Below are 25,130 nucleotides of genomic sequence, written 5' to 3' on the forward strand. Positions count from 1 at the left end.
GCGGGTGGCGCTGTGGGTAAAACCTCAGTGCCTAGGACTTGCCGATCGTATGGTTGGCGGTTCGAACCCCCGCGACGGGGTGAGCTCCCATCGTTCGGTCCCTGCTCCTGCCCACTTAGCAGTTCGAAAGCACGTCAAAGTGCAAGTAGATAAATAGGTACCGCTTTATAGTGGGAAGGTAAATGGCGTTTCTGTGTGCTGCGCTGGTGCTGGCTCGCCAGAGCAGCTTCGTCACGCTGGCCACATGACCCGGAAGTGTCTTCGGACAGCGCTGGCCCCCGGCCTCTAGAGCGAGATGAGCACGCAACCCTAGAGTCGGACACGACTGGAACCTAAAATGTTCAGATAAAAAAAGAGCATTGAAAGCAGCATTTGAAAGGTAGTGCTTATATTTATGCTGACTTAATCAGCACAGGATTGAACCACAGATAAACTCAGAAGTAGGCGTCACTAAGTTCAATGGGACTTACTCCCAGTAAATGTGCATTGGATTGCTGCCGCCCATCATATCTTAAGAACTGTACACAAGGAAATGGTGCACAAGGAAAACCATTCTGAAACTAGTTACTAGTTCCCCTAAAACATTTCTACAAGAAAAGAACAGAGTGAAACTCATAGAAAGATTGGCGGGCTAGGGGTTGTTTCTCTATTCATCTTAAACATGAAAATCATGTTCTTGGTTGGAGTGGGGAGGGAAATTTTAAGCCAAGCCAATTCCCATGCTACCCTAAACTCATCTGCTAAAGGCTAGCACCAAACAAGGACCATCTAATTGTTGTGAAATGCCCTTGGCTCAATTTTTGGTGAGCCTGCAAGAGGCCAAGACTTATGGTACATAACAGCAACTAAGCATCTTTACTGTCATGTGCTATGAAGTAAACGGGGAGAGAAAGTTGTATTCCTTGGGGCATTTGAGCTTTCCCTATCTTATCAGTGAAGAAGTGGTGGTGATGGTGTGTGTGTGTGTGTGTGTGTGTGTGTGTGTGTGTGTGTGTGTAGAAGACCTATAGTTCAGGGGTAGATCACATTATTTCCATGCAGTAACTGCTATACTCAGTCTTTGGCCTATCCAGTGAAAGGTGATAGTTAGGTGATTGGAAAATCCCTGGAGAGCTGTTGCAAGTTTGGATAGAGAACACTTGGACCAACAGTATGACTCCATAGAAGACAGATTCACATATGGTAGGAGGTGAATGGGCACACCTGCTATTTCTAGATCGGATTTTTCTTTTCGGGGGGCAGTGGGAAGCTCATTTTCCTATTCCAGCATTAACCTTTCACTCAGAAAAAATGGCCAGACAATGAGATTTAATAACTATCTAGACCTATTCATACCCTCTCCATCTGGCTGGGTTTCCCCTGCCACTCAGGGCAGCTTACAGCATATATACTTGCAGAGAGTAAAGTCAGTATTAGATTGCAGGGGGCGCGGTGGGGCGGGAATCAATATGGTTTCATAATCATCCTTTTGATACTGGATGCTCATGAGATATTGGCTTCAGTGTTGTTTTTTTCATTTACTTTGATATTAGTTTAATGACAGTAAACTCTCAGAACAGCGGCAGGCTTTGGATCAAGGCCAGAACCCTTTGCCTATCTACACAGCTGTAAATGTCAAAGACAAAGTCAGCACCTTTGATTTCAGAGGTAGGTGTTGTCATGCTAACCTCACTGTTGTTGAATGGAATCCTTGATGCTGCTGCTGAATGCTTTGAGCATTTAAAGACAGAGAGAAATGTCATTTGGTTTTGCAGTTGAGTTGCTTCTATTTGTAGGGGAATCCATTTCTTAGAGTAGACCTTCAGAAGGCCAAATTAAACAAGAGTCTCCTTAATTTGTAATTGGGAGTTTGGATTGCATTTTTCTTTCAGTTTAAAGCTTACAGTCATATCAAACTGGTATTTAGAGTCCTAATGTGAATAATATTTATACGTCTCTTCCTATTGGCTTCTAGGAGATTCCTTTTCAATGGCTTTAACCCTGATTTGGAATAATCTGCTTTCTTTCCCTGAAAACCTGAGCCTGTTTCCATGTTAACTTCTTTAAAAATTGTAATGAAAACCAATGGTTCAAAATTTCAAATGATGATATGTGAAATAAGAAGAAATTACCTTGTATCCCATGTTGACTTTTTTGTAGGTGGTGTTTTCTGTACCCATATTCCAGATGTTGCATAAAATTGTCAGTGTTTTGTCATCCAAAATCTTGCTTGAATGAGCTTAGGTGATTCCTTTGCACACCTTTTGTTGCTCTCTGCTAGTTGGCCTTTTGTTCTTTAAATACAGTGCAGGGTAAATTATTCTATTTTTAATTTAGACCACGATTTACTACCCTAGTTAGACTTTACATTAAGATACAAAAATGGGACTCAATGGTTTGCTGTCTGATGATGCTAGTTCTTCCACCAAGAATGTTCACTGAGGATGTTTGCTTACTTCTTTTCTGCTTCTTTTTATGCTAGTGACCTAGCTATAAAGTTTAGAGGCATTTAACCTTCTGTACACCATTTTGTTTGCAGAATGGGTGGACTTCTCTCCTTATGAAGTAGGGTTCCAGAAATATGGTGTCAACATTCGTGCAGAAGATTTTGATAGTGAATTCTTCATGGGAAAGCTAGTGAAGAAGATCCCAGAATCCCGGATTTGTTATCTGGAAGGTGATCTGTTTATTCATAAGCTAAACTAGAAAACCTATCACATCCTTGCACATCTCCTTTCTTCAATGTTATCAATGCTTCATGACAACCAAATGATGCCAGTGTACAAGCATATCTCTCATATTATTTTTAATAATGTTATACCTCATTGTTGATATATGATGTAGCTTATACAAGATTCTATCTCTGTGTAAAGAACAAACTCAGTTTCCCAAGACACCACACTCCTGTAATTGAGTGTGTCATGGTGTGATTATGCTCTTACTGCATTCCTTCCAGCTGTTGTTTAAAAGTATTGTTAGCAGTGCTAATAGAGGCAACTAATGTATGGAAGAAAGAACAACCAATTCCTTTCATGCTTTCATTGCAAACCAAAAATGCACAGTGTTAATTTTCCTTTGCCACTCACAAATTACTTTCAAGAGCAGCAGACTGACAAAATGGTTGAAAAAGTAATGATCTGAATCTACTTCCTGTGATTCAGTGATAAAGCAACATTTGGCCTCGCTTGTGGTAGTGTGACTAATAACTTGGTGCTAAGGCAAATAATTTGCTTATTCATTGAGCATATAGACACTGATTCTCCTGATTCTGGTGGTTAACTTGGGCTAGTACAATGATTTTTCTGTGTGTTTGGATTTACAGGTATCTGGACTAACATCTTCTGTGTGAATCTTATGGATGGGCTGTATACTGCTTCAACGACAGAAGAATTTTGGGATCAATGGGTCAAAGACCTGGCCAAGAGTAAGAGCTTCAGTACTGACCTCTTTATTCTTGCTTGCACAGTTGTGGGTTGCATGCAGCTCCCCCAACGTGCTTATTCCCTTCTCAGATTTGTCACATAAATAATTAACTTAATGTTAAAATTAATGTTTAAAAATGTTTTTGACTGCTTCTTTGGGCCATTCTCTGTGATGCCACAAGCCAGGTTGGTTCATAGGACAGAGGACACAAAACTTTGAAGTCTCGATTTGGCAGACTTGCATCACATCCCAATTCCTCAATTCCTTCCCCTTCCCTTCCAGGGCAAAAACAGTGGCATCCAGGAGCCATGTTGACCATGGCTTCCATTCAACATAGCTCAAAGGCTAAGGTTCTGTCAGCACAAGGATCATCTGCTGGCTTCTGCTAGCACAACAGTTTAATTGAATAAGGCTCTGCGAGTTTGAAGAGAAAACCATGAAACTGAGAGCGGAGGTTATAGTATAGCCTTGCTGGTAGGAACCCTGAACAGGAGTACCCCTATCAGGGGGATGAGGATACACTGCAACTTTTGGTTGTGAATCCCACTTACAAGCATCAGTGATTGGCTTTTGTTTTCATTTTCCAAGAGTGTGCCAGTTGGATGATGCCTTTATCAATGGAACATGGTTGTGTGGAAAAATACCTGAAGTGTTATGTTCTGGAAAGGGAAGGGAAAGCTTCCAGAAATTAACTTCCTCAATATTTTATTTCAGGTGAAGAACATGAAGGATATTTCTCGATCTATAAGCCTCCAACTTGTGGGCCTGGAAAACTTGGTGAAATCTTTAATGATATTCTAACTGATCGTCCTTTAAAAGGGGAAACTCACAACTTCCTACAAAGTCTTGACTTTCATAAAGACTATTTGCAACAGAAAGAATTTCTTGAATGGCGAGGTAACTAATAACTACGGTTCCCTAAAAGGTTTTGGCCCTTCACAACTAGCTCAGTTTTCTACAGCCAGCAGAAAATTCATCAAGACCCTCAGCAATTTTCAACTGGTCCATGAGTTTGGGAACCACGGTCCTATGTAATTTTCATTTTATAGCAAGGGGAGTGCTCTTGTGCAACTCCTGCTCAGTTTATTGGGTTTACCCAGTAGAAGCAAGGTGAATTATTATGAAAAGACAATACAAATCTTACCAGTGATGGATGTTAATACCTGCTACCATGTTACTTTGACATAATCATCTTTCTCATGGTCATGCTGATAAGAAACCTTAAACCTTGTTTTTTTCAGACACTGTGTTTGATGCTTCTCCTAACAAGCTGACACCAGTGGACAAATCACTGTGCTTAATAGATATCGGCTTTTTTGTTAACACCAGTATTCCACCACTCCTTAAGCCAGAGAGGAATGTGGATGTCATCATCATAGTGAATTATGACGTTAGTTCACCCTTCAAGGTAAGAAGAAATGAATTCTATATGGCTTTTCCATCCCAGTGTCTGCAGCAAGGTGGCATCCCAGGAAGCTTTGAGACGGTTGTGGAGAGGAACAATAGTTCAGCAAGTTCCATCCTTGGCGTTTCTGGTTAAGGATCAGGTTAAACCACAGAGCCTAGGACTTGCCGATCAGAAGGTTGGCGGTTCAAATCCCTGCGGTGGGGTGAGCTCCCGTTGCTCGGTCCCTGCTCCTGCCAACCTAGCAGTTCGAAAGCACGTCAAAGTGCAAGTAGATAAATAGGTACCGCTCCGGTGGGAAGGTAAACGGTGTTTCTGTGCGCTGCTCTGGTTTGCCAGAAGTGGCTCAGTCATGCTGGCCACATGACCCAGAAGCTGTCTGCAGACAAATGCCGGCTCCCTCGGCCAATAAAGCGAGATGAGCGCTACAACCCCAGAGTCGGTCACGACTGGACCTAATGGTCAGGGGTCCCTTTACCTTTACCTAAAGGGGTAATGGGAACCCCAGAGAACTGTTGTCAGAGTATTAGGCAGGGTAGACAAATTATCGGATCGACTTTAAAGCAGTTTCAGTGCTTATAAGGGAAGCTGCCATGCTGACTCTGGATCTGAATATCCCACATACAAAAGGGGGGGGGGGCCTTGCTGAAGCAAACATGACACCTAAGAGAGGTGGAAGTAGATTTAATGAGAGTCATAAAATCAGCTTTTGGAACATGATGCAGGTATGTATGTAAGCGGTTTATAAGGACAAGTTAGTGGAGTCCCTTCCTTGCTAATGCAGGGAGTTATAGTGGTGTGGGTTTGGTATACTCACTCCATCCCTGAATCCACCTTGCTATTCAAGAATCAAGCACCACAGTGGGGGTGCCTTTTCCACTGGCTCTGAAAAGAATTGTGTGGTCCCTGTAAAAAAGTCACCGGGCTGGGATTTAAAAGGCTGTTGTTATTGGGTGTTCTCTCTCTCATTAACAGAAGTAATACACACACATAAAGCCTATTGGACACATTTGGTAATAATAATAATAATAATAATAATAATAATAATAATAATAATATTTGTACCCCACCCATCTGGCTGGGTTTCCCCAGGCACTCTGGGTGGCTTCCAACAGAACACTAAAAACAGAATAAAACTTCAAACAGTAAAAACTTCTTTTCACTTTTAATTTTAAATTTATGAGATGGGTGTGATATAAATAAAGTAATCATAATAATATCATTTTTCTATAACAATTGCTGTCAAAGCATCTTAGAGAATAGAACAGTAGCCTGTATTTTGTATCACAGGTATGTGTTTTGTATTCACACCCCACATTTCAGCCCTCTCTAGGTGGCCAATCATGGGTTAATTCAGCGTGCCGTACTATTGACTTAAATTCTGATAAACAGAAAGTGTTGATTTGTGTCTTCTCCAGCAAATACGTTTGACAGCCAAATACTGTGAAGAGCAAAGTATTCCTTTTCCAAAAGTTGACCTAACCGAAGAAGACTGGAAGAATCCCAGAGAGTGCTATGTGTTCTCAGATGAAGATAACCCACAAGCGCCAATTCTGATTTATTTCCCTCTAGTATGTGCCTCCTTCAAGGAGTACAAGGCACCAGGTAAATTCAGCGTCCATTGCCTAATGCGTTTTTAATAGCAATCTCTAGTCTGAACTTCTCAGTCTTTTCCCCCCCATTTAATTTTTTTGTTTAATCCATTTGATGCTTCTATCACTAGGAACCCTCGCTGGTGCCTGCCATCTCCCCCCCCCTTGAAATGTTGGTGCATGTTGACATAGCATCACTTGGAGGGAGTTCTGGGGAAAACTGGCACCCACCAGGATTTTTTTCCATACACCCACTTTCCCCTGCCAGCAACACAGAGAGGAAAGAGAGAGGTTTGCTGATTTAGACACCCACCCACCCACTCACTGAACACAGGTCTCTGAAATAACTAAAAACCTGTCCCCACCCCACCCCATCCAGATGAGAGGTGGAAGGGGAGTGTGTACACCCTGGGTGAGAAGTAGGAATGGCTTGATTGATTTTTTTGTATCTTGCTGTGTAGTAAATTGGCATTCCCAATATATATCTGGCATAATTTATATGCATCTTACTATGTTCTATGCGAATATGTCCCAGAATTGGGAGCAGTGGTGGCATTTAGTTAGTTGGGTTGTGGAATAGCTGAAAGGGTGGGGAAGAGTCAAACTTTGACCCCTGAGTTATCCAATAGGTTTTGTGGCAGGAGGTTTATTATAGAAGTGCTAGGCCAGCTATTGTTTACACATAATAGACTCTGGCTGTGTCTTCCAACTTTCCCAAGCAGCTAAATAACACAAGAAGCAAGTAAGCAATCTGTTTTTAAATAGCCATAATTTGAAATTTGTGTGTAGTGAATCCATCACTCCAAATTGTAAATGTGGGAATGGGTTGGACCTAACATAAGATTCCACTTTCCTTCCAATAAAAGGCCAATGAGAGTATATGGAAAGAATGCTGGAGCCAAGATTTGCAGTCTTCCACCTTGGCCCCAAACTGTTAATTGGAGACAAGCAAACATGAATCCCAGACAGTAACACATTTCTGAGCTACAGGCTCACATGGCAGCTGTAAAACTGTACAAGCAGGAGGCTTGCCAATAGCAAAATATAGTAGGGCTTCATACTGCATAAGATTGGACGAAATTCAAAAAGGGAGGGAATGCTCTGCAATTATTTTCAAAGCTTGCCCCAGCCATGGTGAGATTCTATAGGTGTCATTTCCAAAATTGTTTGCAGAAACCACACACTATTTATTCACTATGGACATTTTCACCCTTTTCAGAGGCCTGGGAAAAGAATGCCCCTGGCTTCTACCTCTGCCCCTATGGCTGGGGTGGGGAGTTGATTCAGTGTGCTCCTAAAGGCCAATTTATGTAATCTGCATTTTCTGAAACAATATGCGAACCCAAACACAGTCATCCTTCAAAATTCCATTCTCTGAATTTTGCACAGCAGTTCCCCAGCCAAGTAGTATGTACAAAAATGGATGTGCTAGGGTAAAGTGAGCATATGAATGCATGCTTGGAAGAGCACGGAGATGCAAACAACAACAACAAAAGAATTTGCAAAGATGCATTGTTGCTATCACAGGAGAAACTTTTCTTGGGACTTTTAGCTGGTTGAATGAAAGTTTCAAGGGGATGCTGCTTGGATTTGCAGAAATGAGTATTGGAAAAATACCCTAAAAGTGCAATGTTGTCTTGCCCAAAAGAAAAGAAAACCCTATAGTACTTTTGGAATTTCTTACTGCTCAGCAAATTGGGTCGTGCATAACAAGGAGAGCATGGAATAGGTAGAGTAATGTGGAAGCGTTTTGTTGCTGTTGGTTGTTTCCAGTTTAGCAAACGTTGACACTTCCAACCAAAATGCAGTACAGAACTCTGAATGAAGTAAGGTTTGCTTACCAGTGGTATTATTTTGTTTCTTTCTTTCAGGAGTGAAACGCACTCCTTCTGAAATGAGTGGATGTGAAGTAAACTTGGGTAAAGACTCGCCTTACAAAACAATCCATTTAACCTACAGTGAGGAGGACTTCGACAAACTACTAAACCTGTGCACCTATAACATCCTCTGTAGCGAAGACCACATCCTCCAGGCCATCCAGCATGCTATACAGAAGAAGAAAAACATTTGGTCTCAGGCTAGAAAGAAATTCTGTCACCCTGAGCAGGGCACCAATTAGCCCCCAACACTTACATTGTTGGAGGTTATGCTAAGGCATAGTCATACCATACAGTTTGCAGTGAACACTAACGAGTGTAGTTCCCACCCTGCCTAGTTTGAACAGATGGCTTCTTTATTTATTAATATTCCTATTTTTTGAGCCATCCATGTTCAAGGTCACATACCTGGTTTGTAGCTTGTGAACAATGCGAGGAACATAGCAGGAAGAGCTTCAGGAGGTGATTCTGATGGGGCTGGACGACACTCAGTTAAAGTTACCAAGTCAGTAAGTAGCTGAGATTGTATTGCAAGGAGTGACATTGTTGATACGTTAATTTGAGAGGTCACAGGGATTTGTTTATAATACTTTGAATGGTGACCCTCTGCAACTCTAATGGAAATGAAGGAGTACCAATGGAAACTGTGAAGAGTGGAGCTTTCTTGCATCAATTCCACTATGAGCAATTACATCATACCATACAGATATTCTTGCTGTTCCTTTGCTGATCATTATTGTTTCCATTTCCTATTCTAAAGAGGACTGATGCATTTCAGCTGTGAATAAAAACCACCATTGCTAAAATAATTTAGTATTATAACTTAATGAAACCCATTATAATTATTTGCAATATTGCCTTGTTTGCTTGTATTGCCTCCGTGTTTAGTCAGATCTGCTAGTTAAATTCAACAAACTCAATCCACAACATGATGGCTTTTGCTTGTATTTGATCCTTTTAAACCCAAATCTATAGCTAAATTTGCCACAATAGAAGTGATTCAGGAGGGAGTTAATTGGAGATTTATTGAGGGTAAGGTTACCAGATTTTTTTCAATGAATCCGGGGACACTTTTCAACTTCAGTGGATTTTGTATGGGGACTGATGTGTAAATCCGGGGACGTCTGGTAACCTTACTCTAGGGCTGGGAATAGCACCTACCTGATACGCTCAGAAAATGGGTCTGAGACATGCTGTGGTCAGCATTCACAGTGTTAGGCTAGATAGATGAACTGCTAATCTGACTCAATGAATAAATGTTGCTCTTTTGGTGCTTTGAGGCAGCTGATTCTACCAATGGTAGTATTTTTAAAAATAGATTGGCACTATAATATTGCTATTTGGACTGGCAGAGATCAGCAAAGCCTCTATATGAATTGTGATGTCAGGTGCCCTGATTCCACATGCCTGGTTCTTTGGTGAGGCAACCTCTTACACACAAGCAGTGCACAGTTGGTGATTGTATCTTTGCATGCAAAACCTTCTGGGGGATGCAATGGCAAACAGTTATGTTGTATAGTTAAAATGGAAGCCTTCAACTTGTTTGCTGTAAATTGAACATACCCTGTAAAAAACTGGTTTCCATTGCTTATGAATGCTCTGGAAGATGTTACCATAAACCTGAGGGTAGGCATGTCAGAGCCTTAAATAGTGTCAGAAGAATTTTGTCTCCACAGAACATTAAAAACCAGATCTTCAGCTGGAGCAAATTATATCCACTCTTCAGAAATTATTTGGGGTAATATGATTTATACTGTTTCAGAATCTGGTTAAAAAGTATTTGCATCTCTCATATAAAAGCAAGACCACTCAGAAATGGTATATTTTCATCATCTTGTCAAGAAATTTGAAATATAAAGAACAGGGACTTGAGAGACAAAGTATGACCAATTTTGTTCTAAAGCAGTCAAGGTTAAACATTTTGGTGTGTTTTAAATAAAGCATGGCCACATTTAATAAAGGCAAAATGAATAGAAGTAGCTGTAGTGTACTAGGAAGGAACTCAGGAATTTATTATTTTTGCTTTAAGAGTATCTCAGGAAGAACAAAAAATATATGCAGCTACTATGTGGTGACTATAACTTCATAATAAAACAGTTGCAACAGTAAATCTTCGTGTGGGGTTAGTTTTATTTAAAGAGGTACGATATATGAAAAAATGTTTTCCATTAGTTTAAAACTAGAGAAACATCAGTATAAAATTTGGTATTCTATGTATTATCTAAAACCGAGTTCTCTCTGGAAAGCAGTTTCTAAACATTAAAATGAAGGAACGCAAACAGTTTCATCCTTTTCTCTTACTATAGTGCATTTTTAATGCGCAACCCATTGATGGTGACAGCCTAATGTAAGGGGATGGGCCAGCAGTGGGGAGAGGCTCTTTGTAGTCGCAAAGACCCTTTCACATGCTTAATATGTGAAGGAGGCTTAAGTACTTTCTAGCAGTACTTCCCTCTAAAAAAATAAGTATGCTGAGAGCAGCCAGTCTACAGTCGCTTTTATGGCTTTTCAATCCATATGGTTTACAGTCTAAAATATATTGGTGCTGAATTATTGACAGTGGCACTGTTTTGTTGTTTTATTTACTTAGTGAAGGCAATAGGGTGTAGTCAAAAGAAGAACCCAGCACATCCACAGAACTGCAGCACTCGCTTCCATTTGCTGCTCTTATTTCTTGCTAAAAAGCTTTTTGAAGACATTCTTCTCTTTCTTTTTCTTCTGCTTTGTGACATCAATCTCTGGCTCTGTTCTCCCCGGGTTCTGCAGAGTGTCTAGGCTCTTGGTTACTTCAGTTTTTGGTTCAGCTTTGGCTCCTGAAAAACTAACCATTGTCAGCACCTGCCTAACCTCAGGAGAAAGCATATTTCACAACCAGGGTGCAACTGCAGAGATGGCCTTATTATATATTGCTGGGGAACTACCCTTTATTAGGCAATGGTGCAACCAAAAAGGCCGCCTAATGGAAAAGGGAAATTCTTCTACCTGAGATCTTAAAAATCTCGTGCTGGTCAGGATCCTTGTATTCTAACTGAGCCAATAGCCATCTCCATGTTGCCTACAGAGACTGACAGTAGCTCTCCATGGTTTCAGACAAAGGATTTTTTCTCAGGCTTACCTGACTATGCAAGGGACCGAACCTGGGCTCCTTACCAGTGCAAAAATACGACTGAGCTATTACCTTTCCCCATCACACTAAAAAGCTGTCATGATGCACTCCTGGAAAAATAACCACTCATCAATGTGACACCCTGCGCCAAATTCTATGTCTGATCTCCCTGGGTTGCCACTACTCAAGGAGCAGAAGCAGAATTTATAATGGTAAAAAAACTAAGGGGCTATCAGGCCTTATACTACAGCATCTGCTAAATCAACTTGGCTCCTATTCTGGTGATTTAGGAGTGGTTGTTTTGGAACTGACACAGCATTTTACAGAGCTGCTTTACTGAATGCCTTGCAGGCTCAGTTGGCGGGTGATTTGTCTGTGTTTGACATACATCCCCAATGTAGGAATTTAAGTTTTGGGGAAAGGCCAAATATGTAATGAGAACAAGGAGGAATTTCACACAGAGGCGTGTAATTGGAGCAGATTCCTCAGTTCATTATTCCAACCCCCTAAGAATTTGATATATTTCCTAGCCAACCCTGTTTTTCCACTCGATTCCTCCTAATTTATAATCTCACATTTTAACCAACATTTCCCATGGACTATATCATTTTCTTAGTTGATACATTCCACACCTCCTCAGGGATAAAACAGAGATGGAGGGTGGATGTGTGTTTAAATGTGTTAAATTGAAATTAACATATGCACAAAATGAGTGCAACCACCCCTTCAAGCTGATGTTTATGAATTGTATAATTGTATCTCAAGTTACCCAGAAAATTGCCCCCTTTTGCCTAACTGCAGTTAAACTTTACCTTGGACTCCTTGATCCAGAGTTCCTGTCTTTCCTCCATTAGGATAAGGCTGTGCTTTATGATAGCTTTGAGGGTGCTCTGATAGACTGGACATCAACAGTGTTACTGGATCAGACTCCACGGAGTGCACAGAAGAAGCATCTGAAATGAGTTATTAGCACATCTTTAATGGTCCTGTAGGACGCGGGTGGTGCTGTGGTCTAAACCACTGAGCCTAGGGCTTGCCGATTGGAAGGTCAGTGGTTCGAATCCCCGTGACGGGGTGAGCTCCCGTTGCTCGGTCCCAGCTCCTGTCAACCTAGCAGTTTGAAAGCAAGTCAAAGTGCAAGTAGATAAATAGGTACAGCTCCGGCGGGAAGGTAAACGGCGTTTCCATGCACTGCTCTGGTTTCGCCAGAAGCGGCTTAGTCATGCTGGCCACGTGACATGGAAAAACTGTGGGCAAATGTTGGCTCCCTCGGCCAGTAAAGTGAGATAAGCACCGCAACCTCAGAGTCGTTCGTGACTGGACTTAACGGTCAGGGATCCTTTACCTTTAATGGTCCTCTGGCTGAGTAAAGCTACCATCAAAACTCTAGAAATATTTATAGATCACTATTGATTTATTCAAGTCACAAGTAAGGACTTGAAAAAATCTGTTGACTTGGGACTGCTGGAAGGTTATCAAGCCTCTAGCACAGAGCTTTCCAAACTTTTCATGTTGATGACACACTTTTTAGACATGCATCATTTCACAAGACAGTAACTCAGTTTTACTAGCAAACCAGAGGTTAAACTAACCCTTTTCCAGTCCCGCAAGGAGCACGGGGAGCGTTCATGCAATACACTTATACCCTGCAGATGACTCACGAATGTTGCGACACACAGTTTGGAAAGGTCTGCTCTAGAAGGCTACAGTATGCGTCTGATGAGCTCTGTTCACCAAAGTGGGTTATAAATTGGGGAGGCCTGACCTAGATAAAGTACAGTTCTCATCTCCTAATTGAATGAATCATTTATCCCACACCTCTATTACTCTCCACCACCTTGAATGTTTTCATAATGAAAGAAGATATGAGAACTGATAATAGAATAATAATAATGCTTTTAATTCTGTTTATGGAAGCAAGAGGAGGTCTGTATCAAATTTACGTATGTATGTACCATGAAGAAAGCAATTAATCTGTGCACTTGACTGGTAAGAATTTTGCATATTGCTATGGTCAATGGCCAAAATATCATTAAAATATTAGATTAGTAAACTGGATTATACTATATGGCAGAAGAATATGGTGTATTTTTATATGTTAGCTGCCCTGAGTTCCTGTCAGGGAAAAATATATAAACAAACAAACAAACAAACATACAACAACAACAACAACAACAACAACAACAACATTACACAGCATGTTTTCATTTCTATATTATGTAGTTTCCCCCTCTTAGGTGTATTTTTATATTTTTAATAAAAGAAAAAATGTTCCAGTATTACCAGAATCTTCAGAATCCTGAGCAAAGATTATACTAAAATCCTGTGTCAATTCTCCTGATTCCTGGGGATTTCCAACAGGTTTTTTTTCTTTTGCAACTTTGAAGGAAGGTGTTCTCCTATCAACAAACAGTATTAAACAGATATTAGCTTTCCTCTGCTGAAAACTTAGATAACAAATACAAGTTTAAATTAATTACAGTATATCACACCCTTAACTGTAAATATATTAAGGGCAAGAAACAAAACAAAGAACCATCAATCATTTTGTCGCAAGTCCTGTGGAGGTGTCATGCAGGGGATGGCCTGATCCAGAGAAAGAATGGGTAGAGATTTCAGTGAGGTATTTGGCAGAAGTAAGTGCTGGTTTTAAGACACTGGCATTCCTGATCCTAATAATTTCCACCACATGATTTCCAGCAACAAGCCCGTCCATACTTACCTTTTGTCCCGTGTTTTCTAGGCACAGGTCTGCGCTTTAAAGCGCTGTCTGTTTTGTTTTGTTTTTGCCCCAGTGCTTTCCCTGTGAAAACAAGAATCAGAACAAACAGCAATTCAGATTTTCAGCAGATTGCCGTTTGCTCTGATTCAGTGGAAGAGAGTGGACTTTTGCAGTGAAAGTACTGGGGGGGGAGTGCTGAAACGTGGCACTTTAAAGCATGGACCTGGGCCCAGAAATGTGGCACAAAATGAAGTCTGGATGACCCCTACGTATTGGCTTCATTTCTGATAGAAGTGTTTATAAGATGCAGAGGCATATCTATGCCGTAAAAGACAATCTATGTTACTTAGGTTACTGCAGTCTTTACAAAGATAACGGATAAGTAACATTTGACCCGACATATACAAAATCAGTGTGTACCTGAGAAGCAGACTTTTGGTAATCTCCTTGTTGGCAGAACTCCCAGCTGCAGAGATCCAAGGTTTTATCTGAGGCCTCGTTGCATTTGTAGTGGCTAGAAGTTCATTCCGCAGAGAACGCAGGCTGTTATGGCGGCCTTGTAGAACCCAAGTAAAAAATACATAATATGGATGAAAGACAATTAATAAGAAGGATTAGTTTTTAAACACAATATTGCTCCTGAGCTACAGCCCTTATCCAGTGTGGTGTAGTGATTAAGAGTCTCGTAATCTGGTGAACCGGGTTCGCGTCTCCGCTCCTCCACATGCAGCTGCTGGGTCACCTTGGGCTAGTCGCACTTCTCTGAAGTTTCTCAGCCTCACTCACCTCACAGAGTGTTTGTTGTGGGGGAGGAAGGGAAAGGGGAATGTTAGCCGCTTTGAGACTCCTTAGGGTAGTGATAAAAGCAGGATATCAAATCCAAACTGTTGTTCTTCTTATCTTCAGTCAGTAAAGCTTCTGCTCTTTGAGCTGGATAGACCAATGGTTTGATTTGGTATAAGGCAGCTTTCTATGTTGTATCTGGGGTACTTCAGTATGTGTGTCTTTTGCTTGTCCAATTATGCACCTCTGTTGAGGCATCTTGTGGGAATGTCACATGGGCAGAAATAGGGAAATGCTGCATAAAATGAATCAAACAGCCTTACCTAATGTAGTCCTTAATGCTTGCACCCAGTCTTCCATTAGCTTCTGAGAAGGTGCTGCGAAGTAGTACTCTGATCCATCACTCAACCTGTAAGTCACAGATTGAAGAAGGACTGAGTTCTGGGGTAGCCTTTCCCAATAAGTTATGTATAGGAAAACCCAGAATTCTCTTCTTTTGTTTTCAGTTGGGTTTTTCTTTTGAGATAAAGTTAAGGATACAGACAACAAAAAGGACAACTAATATGTAATGATACAAAAAGATCACTAATTTCTGCAGTTTCCCTGGGATAAAGGAAACGACATTCAAATGAGTCTAGACACAGAGATGCATGTTTTAGATTGGGTGTGTGATGTGTGGGATAACCAACCTCATTTAACAAACATGAAGGAGCTAACTGTTCTGTCAGGCTTAGCGAGGTCACTCCCTCTCACCTTGAGAGAAGAGGAATCAATAACTTAGTTACAGTGATGAAAGTTCTTAAGTCAAGTTTTACTGCCTGTGCAACTTTTCCTGAATGATGTATGGAAAAGCTAATGAATTTGACCTTTGGAGAATTTGTAAGTAAACAATTTTTAACGTACCAAACATGTGGTCTTTTTCTTTGCTAGGGGAAATGGGGAACTTTGGGAGGAACTTAGAAGGGGAGATTTTAAAGGTCTAACAGCCTATATTTCCTTGCTTTACTTTGCCACATGTTTTGTGATTTTCTGGGGTTCTCTCACCAACGAGTACTTGCCCCAAACTTGGATCTTTGCATCACCGACTTGATGTACCTTAGGCTGAAGGCGTGTTCTTTCCTAGAATACTCCGTCAACTTCTCACACTTGGCTCCAGCAATACTAAGTGATGAAATTGGAGTTGTATTCTGGCAAGGCAGAAGAAGAGATGATAACCAAAGACTTTCAATCCTATTTTTTCTGGTTTAAACACTTACTCATCCTGTATAGCTGGGGTGTCAATAATGCAGGAAAAGTTTCCTTGAAAAACTGCTCATCATTCACTATGAGGGTTTATCCACACTTCCCCTTGTCCTGTACCTAGAAAGCATGGTCCAAGTGATTTCCTGCTTGACCCATGCTTTCTTGGCATGGATCTGAGTGGGTTTCCCCTTGTTCTGTTCCTTTCCTAGGAAAACCTGCTCTTTAACTCTAAATAGGGGCAAACGCAAATATGGAGAAACCCACATTGACATTAGGTCCTATGGAGCGCTAAAGAGCAGTTTTCCCTGAGGGAAAGCAGAGGGGCAAGAGGAAGTGTCAATAAGCCCTCAGTGTTCCTTTGTGATGTGCAGGGGAGCATCTGGTACCTCCCAGGGCTTGTTCTCCATATATGTGGAGTGACAGTGAGGCATGGCTAAAGCTTCAGGTGGACTAATCCTGAATATGCCACAGAACCTACTTTAGCATAAAGGAGTGTATTGGCATATAAACTGATATGGAAGGGAACATTAACAGCAGAAAGTTTGAAAGCCACTACTGTAGGGTTATATGCCAATATCATGTTTCTCTGCACTAACAAATGACCAAGTATCATAACCTTACTGGCTCTGTCTGTCTGTCTGTCTGTACCATGGATCATCACTTACAATACTGAACATTGTTGGGGTCACGACCCAGCTCCTATTTTTAAAGGGACAGATTTCTGAATCTTGCTGCCCTAGGATATATTCATCTACAACTGTGTCCAGCTAATATACCAAAGATGAAGACTACCTCACCTTCAAGGCAGATTTCTATTGCTCAATATTTCTTTGCCAGGAATGTGGGTTTTTCAGCATTTGTGTGTGTGTGAATTAGAAGACATTTTGACATGTATGTAGTGCATAAAATACCAAATACTACTAATAATAACACAGTCTTTAATAAGAACTGAAATATGGAAACACAAATTACCTGGAATGCTTCCTTTTCATCCCTGTAGATGTCAAGTTTTTGTCTTCCAAGTTTAACGTAATATCTGTTCCAAGCTCTTGACATTGGCTACAAAAGTCATAAAACTAAGTCAACCACCTATTACCTCTAAACATCAACTGTGCTGCTTATTACTGAATCACTGGGGGTTATTCATCACTTCATGGTTTGCTTTTACTCTGATTACATTCATCTAATGTATTGTACAGTGTTTTGTTTTTAGCCTCAACCATGCAGCTGGATAGTAGGATACGCTTTGCAATAGCTGAGCTATACAGTTCAGGGAGAGAGTCTTGTAAGGCAGGGATGGCGGAACCTGTGGCCTTCCAGATGTTGTTGGACTCCATCCTCCATCGTTCTTAACTATTGGACGTGCTGACTAGGCCTGATGGAAGTTGGAATCCAACATCTGGAAGGCTGCAGATTCCCTTTCCTGGTTGTAAGGGCCAAGCTTCTCCACAAATTATTAAACATATAGTAATTAACATGGGCAAAGGTGAGATTTCCAAATGTGTTAAAAATCTGAAGTATTTTAATCCTCTCTGAGCTTTAAAATGCATCAGTGTGAAAAGGGTAAGTAAGAGAATGAAAGAAAATCAACGGGATTTTTTTGGAACTAGCTGTATCAATGTCATGTGAACCAATCAATGTGATGTGAACCTAATGTGATGAGGCTACTTAGGATGTAGGCAAAGGGGGGAAGATGGGATGTGGAAAGGTTGGGTAAAAGATGGGTGGAGCAGTATTCAACTAAACAATCGCACCAGCAGAATGACTTTTTATTGCACAATTGGACTCCCCTCCCCGCTCTGCATGCCCCCAACATCTGTTCTGGGGTTTCTCCCAACCTTCTGGAGAAGGTTTAGGGACTGTTGGGGAGGAGAGGAAAAGTCCTGATGCAAAATCCTTCTGCCCATGGAATAAGAAAAAATGAGCAAGGAGGGGAAATCTCAGGAAGGGATAGGTGTATGGGGATTAGCAAGGGTAATTCCACAGGCATTATATCAAGAGTTTTCTTGATTCCCTCCACCCCACCCAAGAATCCCTGTTACAATCACCTCAAAATGGGAAAGAAGATTAGGCTAACATGCTTTGCCTTTAGTGAGCCTGTTCTGTTTATATATTATCTCATCTTTCCCTTGGCAGTTTAACTTGTGGTTACCTGTCTTCTTCCTGGAAGAATCTGATCCCTCTTTTCTAGGAAACCCTCCATGCTCTGCTGATTTGCAGGAACCTGGAATCCACAAGGCAATTTCAGAGATCTTAAATTGGTTGGAAGAATGCTTGATTATAGCACTAATTAATATCCCATAGTTAAGGGCCACTTCACGTATTGCAGAGTTATCAGCTGCCAGTGAGTATTTGGTGTGTCCAGTATCCCCCCTAACCCTTTAATTTCTAACATAGAAAAAACAAATTATAGATTTATGTAGCTTTCATTTAGTGTAGGGGTTGCCGTGGGCACAGATAAATGGCAACCTACCTGAAAAGCAGTTTCTGATCTCTGAGGAGGTAAACCCAAGGATGGCAAAGTTGGATAAATGTCAAATGATTCACTCGTGGGCACAGTCCTCACTTTTTTGGTTTCTACATCAGAGAGAGTGCCATCGTTTGTGTTTTTCATATTTGATGGTTTGAAATCACTAGCGTGTGGTACCACCAAATCACCGTCGGTTGGCTGGATTTTTAGGTTAGAGGGTAACGAGGACACCGAAGAAGTCTGAGTTCCTAAATCTGAATTTTGTAGGCTAAGCGACACTGGTGAAGGAGGAGAACTGACATTGCTGGAGTCGGTCAACATTAGATCTTCTCCAAGGCCACATTTGTGCAAATTCTCTTTGGACTTTTGCGTAGGAGACACACCACATTCTAGGGGAATCTTTAATGTGTCCGTCGAAGAAATAGATGGCAATGGTTGAGTTTGCTTCGGATCAAGATGTTTCGTGTGAGATGTTCTCCTGTCTGAATGTCTTCTTCTTAAAGAGGGAACCTTGATCACTTTCCCTTTCTCTCGTTGCCCACTCTCCTTAGCATCAATTTGTTTCAGTAGTTTCAGTTCCCTCTGAAAGAAACAAAAAGTGTACCTGAATGAAAATGAAGTAAAAAAACAAGTAGTTGTGAGCCATGGACATACCTGCCACAGATACTACTAAATTTGAGGTGAAACCAGCAAGATCAGGCTATAATTTGGGCAGGTATACGGGTGTGTTACATAAATCTGTCAATTTTGGTTTCTCATTTGCTCCATTGCCACATTAGTTTGCACCTTTTTTAAAAATAATGTTCACAGTATAATTTGTCTGCATGCCCTTCTCCTAATATATTATCACATTTGTATGTGATAATTTCCCCCTCATATAACACCTTTTGGTATGCTTTCACTAAACGTACTTTTAAATACACTTTCCCCCAATATACGCTTTTGTGTACCTATATTTTATTTGGGAAACTACAAAAGAGAAAGCAGGAAAATCCCAGCAAGGTGTTTGGCAGCAGCTGCATTTCCTCACCATGTTTTCTCTTTCAATTCACCCTTTTCTGCCTTGACCTTCCTTGGCTGTTATATACACCTGGGGAAAGGCAGAGGATACCTGAGGGCTATCCATCTTAACAAGAAACTCAGCTGTGAAACCACAGGGTCCCACTCTTTATTGGGAAAGATAATGAGAGGTATTGATATCATTTGCCTTTGTGCAACCTGGCCTGCCCCAGGAAGCATTCACCAGCTTCTGTTACATTACCTTTGTCTTTCTGTTCAGCTGCGCAAATTTCTCCTCTTGGGCCTTTAGAATTTTTTCAAAATCTTGATGTTTCTTCAAGAGGTTCTCCACATCAGAGACTGAATGCTGGGGATGGGAGCAAATCAACAGAGGCGACCATTTGATACAGAAATACCATGAGAGAAGTGTTGGCAATGATGGGAAACGGAAGAGGCTGAAATTGTTCAAAGTTGGTCGAGGGAATAAAGCTTCATTTGAAATTGATGAGGCTCGTGTGACATTTTAAGTTTCCTCATTAAAGGGGCTGCATCTTGATCTTGAACATTTTGGAGGCAATAATATTTGGGCATTTGCTCATGCCATGTGGCCGGAAGAGTCAGTCATTGTCTACAATCACAGTTTCCGTTGTACTAAGTATTATGCAACAGATCAGTTGCAATGAGTATTGTGCAACATACTCATAAGCTGCAGCCCTGTGCCATGATATATTCCAAACACTGGCAGAGGAAGAGGAGTGCAGGGGGAGTGCACCACCCCCGGCAGCACGATTCCTGTGGGGTGCCATCATGGCTGCTCCTCTGCCCGCGCTGGGCGCCACGCCCTGGGACACACACCAGCCCCGCCCACACCCGTTCTCTGCCCCCCCCATGAAGCTCCGCCACTGATTCCAAAGGTGTTTTTCCTGCTGTAGGACAGGGGTGGCTAACCGTTTGTGGTCTATGGGTCACATTCCGTCTTGACCATGGACCACATGCCAGCAGAGGACATGGTGACCGCACAGTGCAATATGCATGCGCGTGTACACACACACACACACACACACGGCACTTTTTCTTTTTAGCATTTGGAGGGAGCAGAAACATTTGCACAGGGAGCTGGCGTAGACCCCCCTGTGCTGGGAATTAGCCTAGCAATTGCCTTGTGCTATGCTAAGCAGGCTGTGTATCCAGAAAAGCATGTCAGCATTTAAGTTTATGTTAACCTAACTCACCCCATAGCTAGGATCTGACAGAAAACCCTCCTTGGTTGTCATCCAAGCTTCAGCTAGGTCCAGCTCTCTTCTCAGTAACTGGATCTCCCAGTTTTCCTCGTACAAATCCTTCTTCATGTCCCAGCATTCCCGCACCATTCTCATTAGCTCCAACAGTTCTGAGAGCTTCTCTTCAATCTGCAGTAATAGTAGTAATTAACAACAACAACAACAACAACAACAACAATAATATATTACTTATACCCTCCCCATCTGGCCAGCCCCCCCCAGCCACTCTGAGTGGCTTATAACAGGATATTAAAAACACAGTAAAATATCAAATATTTAAAACTTCCCTAAACAGGGAACAATTCACAATTCCCAAGATTTAAATTGAAGGAAGGGTGGAGGAAGATAAAGGAACTGAACATTTTTATTTGGCATTCACAAGGTGGACTGAATATATGACCTCCCCTTGTGTCCATTTGGAAAGTATGGTTTTGTATTTTGCAAAACCACAGAAAGTTACTTATAAAAAATGATAGATTTAAACAAATGAATCAACCAAATATCAGTAGATATTGGAAAGATAAAACATCTGTATTGTCAAAAAACACCACCGCAAAGGTTCCAGTTAAAATGTCTGCTTGAGTGTTGCTATTGTTCTTATTAGCAGGATTACGCTATTAAAAATGAAAATGGATTCAAGAGGAGCAAGAATGATGGGAGTTATATCCCTACAACACCTGGAGAGCCACCCTTGCTTTACAAAGTCTGTAAAACAGACTTTGGGCACCTTTACTCATCCAGACAAATTTCAAACATAGCAATTTTTTCAGTGAAACTGCATGTACCTGGAACACACACCATTGCATGCAGTAAAAAAAAACCTTAGGCACACAAGCTGCCCAAGCTATCCTCTTTACAAAGAATGCTTTCTCCTAGGCCTGCCATGCACTTTCAGGTTTGCTGGTTGGATAAGACAAGCCCATCTGTTCTCTTGCTCTGCGAGTAGCATTTATTTTTATTTTCGAAACAGAAACAGAAACACAGTGGGGTTTCTCAAAGTATGTAAAGTGACGTCCATAAGAGCAACAGGATCTTTTAACAAATTCTGAAGATGTTCTTACCCCCATGATCTGCAGATCTCCTTACAAATTATACACAAGGCAAGTCGAGTATCATTGTAAAGGTCAGTGTATGAAGTTACATAGATATCAAGACCGTGGGGTGCTTTTCAAATGAAGCTCTCTCCTCTCCCCCCTTTCCTAATAGTCTGAAAAAGGACCACATGTCTGAGGAAGCCCCAAGGCCCTTAAACCCGACCTGTTTGCTCCATATCAGGTTGCACTTCTGCTCTGCTCAACACAGCTTATGCTTTTAGATCACAAGATTGGAGATTTACTAACTTAGTTTTTATTTCTTTTTGAAGTCATGCCTAAGTCAAGAGAACCTTACCCACCACATCCATATTTTATCCTCCTTGCAATAACCCCAAACAGAAGGGAATGCTTGCAGATAGTGATATGTGTTCAAGTTCACTCTGGGAGCTGCTGTTGCTGAGAATAAACTTGAAGTTGGCTCTTCCATGTTGTGTGGCTGAGGCTGCCAACTCCAAAGTACATACACCCACATCATGTAGAAAGCACAAGAGCAAGCTTTGCTGTAGTAATTTTAGATCTCATTGGCAAACTAGGTTTAAAAAATCTCTTTGAGGTAGTCCTGAAGCAAATTAGTGCTAAAGAGAGTCTCCTCCCAGGCTAATTGCAGCATGGAGGGTATTTTTTAATCACATTTGTGGTTGAGGATGGAAGCCCTGAGGTCCTGATGAAAATCGGTATTCCTGCACTTAGTACTGCATTTGTAAAAAACCCAAACTGGACACAGTTGTTAGCTATGCTGTTTAAAACATCTAGTTATGTCTCAGTTGTGTTTGGGAGGCACAGCAGGAGGTTGAGGACAAAATATTTCCCCTTGATGGAAGGGGTGGTTTGAAGGTGCCTGGCATAGCAACTTTGCTGGTCTGGGTAACATGGGCTCCTGGATGAGAGGGAGAATTCATTCCAGAGACAAGACTATGGGATAGGGTTTTTGATCATGCAGCCTGCTCAAAACCATTTGAGAGATGGGCCACATTACAGTGGTACCTCAGGTTACATACGCTTCAGGTTACAGACTCCGCTAACCCAGAAATAGTGCTTCAGGTTAAGAACTTTGCTTCAGGATGAGAACAGAAATCGTGCTCTGGCGGCGCGGCGGCAGCAGGAGGCCCCATTAACTAAAGTGGTGCTTCAGGTTAAGAACAGTTTCAGGTTAAGAACGGACCTCTGGAACGAATTAAGTACTTAACCCGAGGTACTACTGTAAGTGTTACTTGGCCCTTTTCAGTATCCCGAGTTGCTGTTCCTAACTAATTTCTTCTCAATCAGTTCATTCAATAATATCTAACCCATGAAGAAGAAGAAGAAGAAGAAGAGTTTGGATTCAATATCCCGCTTTATCACTACCCTAAGGAGTCTCAAAGCAGCTAACACTCTCCTTTCCCTTCCTCTCCCACAACAAACACTCTGTGAGGTGAGTGGGGCTGAGAGACTTCAAAGAAGTGTGACTAGCCCAAGGTCACCCAGCAGCTGCATGTGGAGGAGCGGAGAAGCGAACCGGGTTCCCCAGATTACGAGACTACCGCTCTTAACCACTACACCACACTGGCTTACCTCTATGGACATAAAGTGCCCAGCCTTCAATAGGTTGTTTCCGGCTTGTTCCAAGTCTTCGTATTTCAGCCATCGCATCTCTATATCACGCTTGTGTTCCTCATGGCGTTTAATAAGCAGCTCAGCACCAAGAAGATCATTGGCCAGTTCCTCAGATATAATCAGGGCTTGCATTTCCTTGGCCCAGGCCCTAAAGGAGTTAACCAAAAGGGAGGCTCTGAGCACCAATGTTTTCTCCACGAATAAAAGTGGAAGGGATTCCACTCATTCAAAGGGCAGGTGGAAGTTTTTTCATTCACAACATTAGTGCACACACAATAGCTTTCTATTGTACTTAAAGTGCATTCAAACAATTCTCAGAGGGATTATGGCAGCTCGGAATGGTGCTAAAATGTTCTAGCACCTTTCCTGGTATCAGTGTCAAGCTGACTGACTGGTAGTTACCTGGGTCTTCTCTCCCCCCTTTTTTAAAGATGTGGACAGCATTTGCCTGCATCCAGGCTGCAGGGACCTTACATGTTATTTATTTGTTTGTCTTTGTTTTTCTGATGGATTGCATTTTTTATTGTTGAAATGGTTATCTATGTTGTTTCTAACGATTTCATATGGGAAGGTCTGGAATAAACCCAGAAAAATTGGGGGGGGGGACCCAGTCCCCCCTTTTTTTCTCTTTTCCCACAAAGCTGTTTAATTTTTTTTTGGAAAAAAACCAAACAGTTCAATATAGTTTGAATATTCCACACACTCCCCCCCATTCCTCCCCAAAAAGCTTTGGAAAAACCTGGAAACCCCCCACGCCCCCCCTGGCCTTCCCATCGACTCTATTTTGTTGCTGGAAAAACAGCATGTATATTTTAAATTAAGTACACACACAAACTGCTCTGTTACAATCGCATATTGGTCCCATTGACATAAACTGATTTTACGGTGCCAATGTTCCACCTTTATTGCTTTAACACATCCAGGGATCTTCATACTGTGCATTTGTTCAGCTTGTACGTACATTAGTTCTCTGCAGTCATTGAAGTAGATCTGAACATGTTCTGCCTGCTGCAGCTTCTGCTTTCTCTCCAGACACTTCTTGTCCAGTAGCTCCCAGCACTCATCTGCCTCTGCTAGTCTTTTCATCATGTTGCTCCTGGGCTGAGGGTATAGGCGGCCAAGACGCCAGGCCTCCCCCCTGATCCTTTCCAGCTCTTTTGCAATGACGGCTAATTCCCTCTGGAACACAGCAAGGGAAGTTAACTGAAGTCTGCAGGATATGGTTTCTCTTATTATTTATTTATTTATTTATTTATTTATTAACTGCATATGAATTCTTTATAAAGTGGAGTGAACCTAGAGAAGTTCTGAATTCTAAAAATAAAAAAAGTTGGTGGAAATGTGCAAATTACCTTTTTGTCTCACAAATATTGCCCCCAATTAACTTGGCTTAATGGGAATTGCATGAATTCTAGGCAGATGTGGGCCTGCAACTCTAAATTTAGGTGGCCCGTAAGCTCAGAGACCAGCCTGAACGTGTAGTTAATGTGCTCAAGGATTTTGTTCAGTCCACATTTTTGAAACAAACTAGCCTGATTTGCAGTTCTCATACTAATTTACAGATC

At 41.5% G+C, this 25,130-nt stretch overlaps 2 protein-coding genes across 4 annotated transcripts in view; one reads left to right on the forward strand and one right to left on the reverse strand.

The window, feature by feature from the left end:
- LOC308472139 (cytosolic phospholipase A2 beta-like) overlaps positions 1-10,386 on the forward strand; it is a 49,530-nt gene extending 39,144 nt beyond the window's left edge. For both annotated transcript variants that reach the window (XM_080996660.1, XM_080996661.1), the window contains exons 14-20: positions 1,533-1,647; positions 2,519-2,656; positions 3,302-3,403; positions 4,117-4,299; positions 4,644-4,810; positions 6,226-6,412; positions 8,271-10,386. In XM_080996660.1, coding sequence (XP_080852786.1) covers positions 1,533-1,647; positions 2,519-2,656; positions 3,302-3,403; positions 4,117-4,299; positions 4,644-4,810; positions 6,226-6,412; positions 8,271-8,518 — 1,140 coding nt within the window. In that variant the 3' untranslated portion in view covers positions 8,519-10,386. The remainder of the gene's footprint in view (positions 1-1,532; positions 1,648-2,518; positions 2,657-3,301; positions 3,404-4,116; positions 4,300-4,643; positions 4,811-6,225; positions 6,413-8,270) is intronic.
- Positions 9,590-25,130, reverse strand: part of SPTBN5 (spectrin beta, non-erythrocytic 5) — a 113,291-nt gene continuing 97,750 nt past the window's right edge. For both annotated transcript variants that reach the window (XM_080996177.1, XM_080996178.1), the window contains exons 58-70: positions 24,527-24,744; positions 23,524-23,713; positions 20,831-21,007; positions 19,861-19,965; positions 18,603-19,181; positions 18,282-18,353; positions 17,102-17,188; positions 15,983-16,074; positions 15,211-15,296; positions 14,525-14,660; positions 13,666-13,781; positions 12,195-12,335; positions 9,590-11,089 (exon numbers count right to left, since the gene is read on the reverse strand). In XM_080996177.1, the coding sequence (XP_080852303.1) occupies positions 10,944-11,089; positions 12,195-12,335; positions 13,666-13,781; positions 14,525-14,660; positions 15,211-15,296; positions 15,983-16,074; positions 17,102-17,188; positions 18,282-18,353; positions 18,603-19,181; positions 19,861-19,965; positions 20,831-21,007; positions 23,524-23,713; positions 24,527-24,744 (2,145 nt within the window). In that variant the 3' untranslated portion in view covers positions 9,590-10,943. The remainder of the gene's footprint in view (positions 11,090-12,194; positions 12,336-13,665; positions 13,782-14,524; positions 14,661-15,210; positions 15,297-15,982; positions 16,075-17,101; positions 17,189-18,281; positions 18,354-18,602; positions 19,182-19,860; positions 19,966-20,830; positions 21,008-23,523; positions 23,714-24,526; positions 24,745-25,130) is intronic.

This window comes from Podarcis pityusensis (genome assembly GCF_964106645.2).
Source record: "Podarcis pityusensis genome assembly, chromosome: 1".
NCBI lineage: Eukaryota > Metazoa > Chordata > Lepidosauria > Squamata > Lacertidae > Podarcis > Podarcis pityusensis.